Raw genomic sequence first — 8,989 nt, 5'->3', positions numbered from 1 at the left:
TAGTCTTCCACGGGGTATTTTTAGCTTTTAATTATGTAATTTTTAATTATTAGAAGTTCAATTATGTAATTTTAAATTTTTAGGATTTTAATTATGTACTTTTTAATTTTTAAGATTTTAATTATGTCGTTTTTATTTTATTTGTCATTTGTAATATTATTTAGGTTTTTTTAATGAATTTTAATATTATGGAAATGTTTTTGTTTAATTGAATTTTAAATTGAATTGTGCTCGTCCTTGCGGAAGAGCACAACTGTGGGTGTTGTGCTCTTGCCAGAGAGCAGACAGAAAAAATGGAGTCGGGCCCACAACCGTGCTCGCTGGTAAGAGCACTGTTGTGGGTGCCAGCGAGCACGGTTGTGAGTGCGGTAATTTTCTAAAGCTACTCGAAATATATTAAAACTAATAAAAATAATTCTAATCCAAAAATGAAACTACAAACATACTAAAAAAAAAATCAATCCAGGAACATGGATCCTCTTTTCATAATTGGGTAAAACAGAGGTGAGCAGCTGCTGACTGCTGAGTGCACTCACCGGAACTCGGCTGTGAACAGATGCATGGCAGGGGAAGGAGAGAGAAAGAGAAAAGTGGGTAAAGACCTCGACTTTGATAAGCTACCCGGTAGATACGACGAGGAGGGGGAATCGGGGCCGATTAACTGCTTCAGGCATCTCTCTGAGGAAGAACTCATTGAGAAGATTACTAGGGATGTAAATTTCAAAAGTATGTATAGATTGCCCGACGGCGGCGAGAAATTGAGAGCTAACATTAAGAGGATGGAAGCGGAATTGGCGCGCAGAAAGCTTGAAAAGGTTGGGCTTTTTTTTAGTTGCGATCTATTTGCTTTCGCCGCGGTGCTTGTCTGTGAGAACCGAAACTATTTGGTCATACGACATTGCTGATATCTGATTGATGATATCTGTTGTTGAATAGGAATTGCCAGGAAGAAAATCTTTATTGTTGCCCTTGTTTCATCAAAAGTATGTATAGAGCAGGAAACAATAATTTAATAAAATAGGAGACGAATAGCTTTTCTCAGAGATGATGATAGTTGGGTTTTGTTTAACATTATGCTGTGGCATTCTATCAAAGTGATCTCATCAAATGGATTTTTGGATAGGTGATGGCATTGTAAGTCTGTTACCTCACCTGGTGTCCTATATTGCCGCTAAACTCATGCTTGAATCTGGTTTCTCGACATTAATTTCATGTTTATTTTTGAGGTGCTCTATTGGTATGGGGACTCTATCGATGGTATTCCTGTTATCGCTATATGATTGGTCATTTATTTGTGATGATATTTTCTTTTCAGGATAACCTAAAAGGCAGGAAGTCGATAATATCAGCCGATGAGTCTATTGACAATGGTGAGGTTGCATGATGTTATTGTCGCTGTTGGTTTTTTTATTTGCCCAATTCTATATCCCTCCTGTTGTTCTTGTTCTCTGGTTGTTCTTTCTTGTGGGGTGTAACTCTTAGGCCTACTGCTCTCAAAAACTTTGGCTAACATAATATAGTGATCTTTCACCTATAGACAATGAAAATGTTAGCTAAATACAAATGCAGTCTTCTTAGCTACGCAGGCACACACACATACAAAGAAAGTTTATGATACAACAGAGAGGGTGAATAGACCTTGGGTTCGAAACTCAGTTTGAATATATAATCATTTTAATATATTTTTTTAGTTGGGGAAGGGGGATGGTGGGGATTGATCCCTAGATCTCTCTATTAACACAAATGTTGTTCTTTGCTTGGATGTCCCCGAACCCGAAGGATCTTTATTTTAACATTTTGCCGGAAGCTGTTCAAAAGATACTCAGAAAATGTGTATGAATGCATTCTTACTTGCATAACATGACCAATAATTTTGATAACTTAATTTGGCATTTCTTTTTCGAGGATCACATATTAATATGTTAAATTTGCGTTGGGGAATGAATCATGTGGTGCAGTGAAAAAGCTTCCCGTTGGGGTTTTGAAACAAGTAAAATAGAGTGTTGTAAATTGAACTTTAATTTATGAAAGGGAGGGGGTGGGATGTATGATTAAGTTTTGGTATGTAAATGATCGTATTCATTTTCTGAAAATCAAATGAATGATTAAGTATCTTACCTGATCTTAAGACCGAAAGTTAAAGTCTAATGTATTTGTAGGTGGCACGGATGACTTATCACATCCACGAGCTCCTGCTTCAGAATTTGGTTTGATTTTCTGCAGCAAGTTGGACACTGAAGTATGTGTTTCTCATGACTTACTTGATTGTCCTGATTACTCAATGAGATAACCTGGTATCAGATCCCCTTCATTTGTTCATTTTCCTTCTCAAACAGAGGGCAAACGACTGTCCCGGAGCAGAATCTACGTTGGAGCAATCTGATCACAAAAAAATCAGAGAGCGCAAACCATTTTTAGCTCAGATAACTCAAAAGCAAGATTTATCATCAATACAAACACCTTTTAAATCTCCAAATCATCTCTCAGCAAACATTAGTGACCAGCAGCAAACCAATGGCGAGAAAAGAGGAATCCATGCTTCTAATTCATCATCTCATCCGTCTGACAAAAATGTTTCTTGCGGTTCAACAAAAAAGTAAGTAATGCTTGTTCTATTGTGGGCTCTAGTAATGGTTCAAAGCCATCATAACCTTTTACTCTGTCATCTCCCTTACACATCTACCCATCACAACACATCAGCATTTTTGTGAATGTGAATTTCCAGCTGTAAGCCTCTAACTGATGATCTGACCAATACTGAGTAGATAGATATGCTAGCCACCTGTTGTTTGTCCCCTCATTCCAGTCCATTGCTAGTTTTCTGCGGCTTGATTGTGTCGCTCGTGCACCTTTTCTCATTCTCCATACACGCATGCAAGCGTTTTTTATGAATATATATGGATCTCATGCTAGTAGCAGGTTCTGGGTTAAGGTATTAGTTGAAATGGAAGTGTTGGAGGTAAAAACAAGGAAGAGATAATGGAAAAGGTCAGATCTGTTAAGTTTGGTTTCTGATGAACAAAGATCTTATTGTCTCATGTCGAATTTGGGCATGGGTTTCAGTTGAAGATAATTATTTATTTATTTTAAGGGAGATTCCTTGGTGTTACTTGTGCTGTGGAAATTTCCTCCCTCTAATGGCTGATCCCTTTATTTTGTCTCTGAGCCCAAAATCTGATATTTGTTTACTTGTCTCTCTGAAGAATCTTTATAATCTATATGAGAAATATAGTTTCCTTAACAGAAAAAGCAACACATCATAAATGATGCTGCATAATCTTGACATATTCCTTTTGTTGTTTTGTAGGGAAAGTAGCGCTCATAGTCTACATCTACATAACACCAGAAGGAACACCGTGAGTTCACTTTGTCCTGTGTTGAATTATTAAAATAGCCTTTTCCCCAACTGTTTTCTCTTTCCTCTCTCTCTCTCTCTCACACACACACACACACACACACACTTCAATATCTGTTAACATAACTTTTATCTGCAAGCTTTCTTGGGTGTACCTAACTTCCTACTGCTTTCTTGGCTTGTTGCTGAAATGATATTTTCTAAGGCAGCCATGAAGTCCTGTAATTAGAACTAATATAGATATTTAAAAAAGGGGACTATAATATGCAAATCTTGGGATGATGGCTGGAATTGAGCCATTAGTCAAGTTATCCATGAGAACTCTGCTGGCAAAAATATGTTCAGAAATTGATGAGTATGTCCGAAGTCCTATCTATGTTAATATTTATAGCCAATATAGCTAGTGCTATTTTCTTGTATCCGTTTGTTATGTGTCAATTAACTGTCCACTTCTCTGTGTTGCCTATCTAATTTGTATATGCCCTTTGTTGATCAATTCTATTCTATGCTCGTATCCGATTGTTTAGAGTGGTGCAGTGTATTATGTTTATCAGCTGTTATTATTAATCAACACAAGAAGGTCATAAGCCAATGTATAATTTTCAGCGGAGAAGTTTTGTTCTAGTAGATGAAGAGAAGGAGGAACTTGAGGGCGATGTAGTAGATGAAACAGACCTAGTGGGTCTAAGGTACAGTACTATAGATCATCCAACAATCTAGCAATATTGTAAACTTGATGCCTGCTTTCATAAAGCTTTGACATGGTATGTGTAGTTGGGATCAGCATTTACTTATTCCTTCCTCTTAATTTGTTTCAGCAGTAAAGACGCCCGCATATACTACCCATCAAGGTACCGTCTTACTGCAGTATGTTTCACAGAATGCTCTGTTCTTCTTTAATAGTGTTCCTTCTTAGTTCTTATGCATCCTATATTACCGCGTCTTAAAATAGGGATGATCCCGAAGCCATTGAAATCTGTTACCTGGACATGGAATGTCTGGCTCCTGAGTCTTATTTATCATCACCTATCATGAACTTTTACATTCGGTAAGCTCAATAAACGGTTGTTAGTTATTCTACTACTTCTTGTCAATATGCTTGTGACCGTAAGTCCGTAGCTATATGACTGGCAGTAATAATGGTTCCAGTAAATGTTGATGAATATTTATATTTCCTACCTCAACCTTATTCATCTTCTTTTCCTCTTTTTACTTTGTTTAATTGATAGTACTGTTAAGGTTGAGATCTCTGATGTTAGCATGTTTGATGTTTCATAGAAACTCATTTGACAGTTGGTAGTCCACTTTATGTGCTGCTAGCAACTTTGTAATTTAAATTACATTTACCTTTTAAAATGAAGAAACTTGAGCTCGTAGTTTTAGTTTTATGTGTTCTACACTTCTACTGCATTGTTTGAGTTGTCTCCAAGCTTGGTTAACACTAAATCTTCGAGCTATTACATGGATATAATCTGGATACTGTCCTGCCACCCTAAGCTAAGACCATTAATTATCAATGCTGAGAATTATGTTAAACCATTTTGGAAAAAGAAATGAAAAAAAGACTAGTGGTTCAATTTGGTATCGTTGTTGCTAAAGTGCTTGTGTTGTTCACTTAACCTATGCCATAGTTTAATTTATCATTATGACTTTCATCCTTCATGAGTTGCCTTCATGTTTGTCATCATTGGTCTCGATTATTAATTATACTAATGATTTAATCCTGTTCTAACCACGGAAAAATCCTACTACTAATAAGTGCCTATCTAGTGGGAGACTTGCTTAATAAAATTCTTGTGCAAAAATTAAGAAAATTTTGTAGGTGTCCTATCATTCTCCAACTTCTTTACTAATGGTACTGCTATTGCATGCTAACTGTTATCACTTGGGACTGCAGGTTAGATGCTGTAAATTTGTAATTAGATAGTTCACTAACTGATTTATTTTGTCTAGATATTTGCAGAAACCAACATCCCCAACTTCAAGTACTAGAAGAAAATACAATTATCACATGTTCAATACTTACTTCTATGAGAAGTTGAAACAGGATGTTCTGACAAAGGTAGTTTCTGAAACTCTTGGAGCACTCATCCCTATGTATGATCAATTTGATTGTAGTTCTGTCCATAGAATCTTCTCATATTCATGAAACAAGAAAGATGTTAATGTCATTTACAATGGACTGTTTATCAAGTTTATCTTTGAGAAAGTTTTACTCTGACAGGAGGCACAGGACAGGCATGGAAAGATTTCTTTGTATGAGAATTTGAAGTTCTTGTCAACTCAAAATCATCTTGATTGCAATGAGTTTTCCATAGAATGTTTAATTATTTCTTAGTCCTAACATCATTTGCAAGACCGGAGTGCTTTTAGGAAAGCTAAATTTCCTAGTATTATGTTTTAGTACTTAATTATTTTTCCCTGATGCAGACTGATAGAGAAGATTTATTTATGAAGTTCCGAAGATGGTGGAAAGGTGTGAATATATTCGAGAAAGCATACATCTTCCTCCCAATTCATGAAAAGTAAGCAGTAAGAACAGTTATGATTTCAAGCCACCCTACATTGTGTGTTGGGCTCACTGACCCCTTTTCGAGAGAAAGTTCAATTCTTAACCACGAGTGAGACAACAGCACAGATGAAATATCAATACCTAAAGTTAAACTAATATATAGAAAAAAGATGCAAATATCTACTGAAATAATGGAATCAATCTTCTGCCATTCAGAAATGGGGTGATGATTACTTGCATACTCTACTAAAATTGAGCGAGCTGTAAAATGACACTTATAAGAAGTATAGATGCTACCCCAGAACTGCTGAGTCATGTGTACATTTACATTTGATCCATAAACTTAGATACAATACCATTGTGGTCCTTTGCATTACATTTGGTGAGTCTGCATGTTATGTGAAGTATTTTCTGAAACTTATCGGATCTTCTTTTCTAACCTCGTATTGTATGGCCATGGCTACCTCAGTGACCATATTTTGCATTATCTCTTTGTGCCAGTCATCATTGGAGCTTGGTTATTATATCCATACCAAATAAAGAAGACGGGTCGGGGCCAATTATACTGCATTTGGATTCTTTAAGACTTCATTCCAGCAAGTCAATTTTCAGTAATGTGAAGAGGTCAGTAGATGTTGCTTTTGGTTATGTCATGACTCATGAGGCACACTATTATACTGGTCGCAGAAACTGGTTGTAGATCATAAAAACTGATAGTCTGCTAAAATACTGTCAGAGTGTGTATAACAGTATTTACGATATTTTTTATGGGACATTTATATTGGATATTAACTCTGATATCATACTGGGAGAAAATTATAAGTTGTAATGTTTTGGCGCAACACCAGGAACATTATCCCTCTTCTTTAACCACAAGGCTGGCAAAGAGGGAGTATATTTTATAGCATTTCATATCATTGGTGTTTCAGACTGTCTACTGTTCTGTAGGTACCCTGATTTTTTTTCTTAAGAGTACATGATACCTAAATTGGTAGGAGAGACAAAATTTGTGCTGTATGGCAAGTATCAACTGTGCATCAATGTACATGCAATTTTGCTTTATGCCTTCATTATAGTTGCACAGTAATATATTCTATTAAATCATTAAATAATAGAACTTGTTCAAGGTTCTTTCATCTAAATTTTCTGATCTCATTTGGTTCTCTCTAAGTACTACAGAATATATATCCTTAATCATAGGAGCATATTTAAGCTTTACCAGATAATAAGTTGAATATTCAGCATGTGCTGTATGCCTTTGCAAAAACATTACTGTTTATGTAGAGTTGTCTATCATCAGAGTACTAGCAAATAATTGTCTTTCCTAATTCCTAATAACCACCTGTAGTTCATATAAAAAATTGTCATTTTGATCGGCTTGTTTAGTTGGCTTGCTTTAAGTTAACTTGACCTTTTGGCCGAAGTCATCAACATCACGTTATTCAATTGATTTCTCTTGCAAACTTATTTGTTGTCAAATGTCACATGATTTGTTATCTGGCAGCTTTCTAGTAGAAGAGTGGAAGTTTTTACAAAAAGAAGAAGTGCTGCCTGAACTCCCCATCGCAGAGAATATCTGGAACAGGCTCTCTCGAAGAATTGTAGAGAAAGTAATTGAGGTATAGTTCTTCTTCCTTAGAAAGAAATTTTGTTTGTCTTCTCTGGAGAATCTCTACTCCTGTACCATTGCAGGATACACAATATGCTTCTTTCCAACAGCAAGGCATGTTTAAATTTTTCTGCAATGTGCTGTTTTGTAAATTTTCTTTAAATATCTTTATATCTGTATACCTTTTTATAAACCTGAGTGTTTTATGGATCATAAGACAATTCAACCATGTTGAATCTTATGTGAAAAAATTGTTAAGCTAAAGATGTTGATAAGAGAGTAAAAGTAACTTAGTTTGCTGAATGGATGCAATTCTGTAACAACATAGTATCTGAGTTAATTTAAGTAACACAACTGCCTCATTCTCTTATGTGAAACAGGTGCCTCAACAACAAAACGAATATGACTGTGGCCTTTTTGTTCTTTTCTTTATGGAACGTTTTATTGGTGAAGCGCCTGAACGTCTGAAAAAGCAGGACTTGCATATGGTACTTGTTTCCATTCCAATGTATTGCATGAGAGCTCTCCATTTTCATTTTTTTTTTGTTCTTAATCTACTAGTATTAACAACTTTTGCACATTGGTATTCATTATCAGTTCGGAAAGCAATGGTTCAGACCTGCGGAAGCTTCTAGTCTGAGAAGGAGAATTCACAGTTTACTAACGTTAGAGTTTAAGAAGGACCCATGTAAATCGGACTCATTGATGGATGAAGTGAACATATGGTGAATATCAACACAGACTCTGACCTACATTTTAGAGCCATTGCGTTAGTGTTAACAACTTAACACTGTATTTTAGGGAATTTCGATGTATATTGATGCCCAACTACAATGTAAAGATCGGCAGTTGTCAGTTTTAAGAATCCACTTCACTATAATGGAAATGGAAATGGAAATGGAAAGTGGACAGAGAAATAACATTGGTTAATTGAAATTCCTAGGTCTTACCATGATGATTCACGGTTCTTGCAAATGCTAAAACTGTTATTGCAAGAACGTGTCTATTTTTATTTGATGCGACAGTATACTGATTAAATGGAGTAAACGTCAAAGTTAAATCACATGGACCATGATTACGATTTCTGGTGGAATTTGATTTACAACAGAGATGTGTAGCTTTCGTTAACAAACATTTTGGTGGTTTAAGAGCAGACATGAATCAGCGTATGACATAAAGGAAGATTATACGAAGATGCACTCACTCTTCATTAATGCTAAAGCAATGTGCAGTGTAATTACATCAGTTCTGCAAAAATATTACCACATTGTTTAGGTAAGCGACCAAGGATACATATTACTTTTCAGAACTACTACTACTACTACTACTACTACTACTTGTGTATAAGTATATATTGATCTTCGGGGGATTGGATTGTATTGTATTGTATTTGCATGTACGTGTTCCATTGCAGCTACCATATGCACACAAATTTGAGTTTATCATTGAAATTAAGTTTATACTCCTATGAACAATTTCAAAGATATGCAGCCTTTTACATCACAATGAGTTT

At 35.7% G+C, this 8,989-nt stretch overlaps 1 protein-coding gene across 3 annotated transcripts; it reads left to right on the top strand.

Moving 5' to 3' along the window:
- The first annotated feature begins 455 nt into the window (after positions 1–455).
- On the top strand, positions 456–8,380 carry LOC121794736 (ubiquitin-like-specific protease 1D). 3 transcript variants are annotated; one of them, XM_042193044.1, is made up of 14 exons: positions 456–815; positions 1,316–1,370; positions 2,160–2,239; positions 2,337–2,596; positions 3,308–3,356; positions 3,962–4,044; positions 4,177–4,206; positions 4,308–4,403; positions 5,309–5,417; positions 5,786–5,880; positions 6,369–6,491; positions 7,372–7,486; positions 7,857–7,964; positions 8,074–8,380. In XM_042193044.1, exons 1-14 carry the CDS (start codon positions 561–563, stop codon positions 8,203–8,205), a joined length of 1,590 nt encoding a protein of 529 aa, XP_042048978.1. In that variant the 5' UTR covers positions 456–560; the 3' UTR covers positions 8,206–8,380. The 3 variants fall into 3 exon arrangements, with proteins under 3 accessions (XP_042048978.1, XP_042048977.1, XP_042048980.1); XM_042193043.1 differs by having other exon boundaries at positions 4,174–4,206; XM_042193046.1 differs by having other exon boundaries at positions 4,174–4,206; positions 7,857–7,984.
- The last annotated feature ends 609 nt before the right edge of the window (positions 8,381–8,989 follow it).

The sequence above is a fragment of the Salvia splendens genome, chromosome 3 (genome assembly GCF_004379255.2).
Source record: "Salvia splendens isolate huo1 chromosome 3, SspV2, whole genome shotgun sequence".
Lineage (NCBI taxonomy): Eukaryota > Viridiplantae > Streptophyta > Magnoliopsida > Lamiales > Lamiaceae > Salvia > Salvia splendens.
This window is presented reverse-complemented; position numbering and strand designations above follow the sequence as displayed.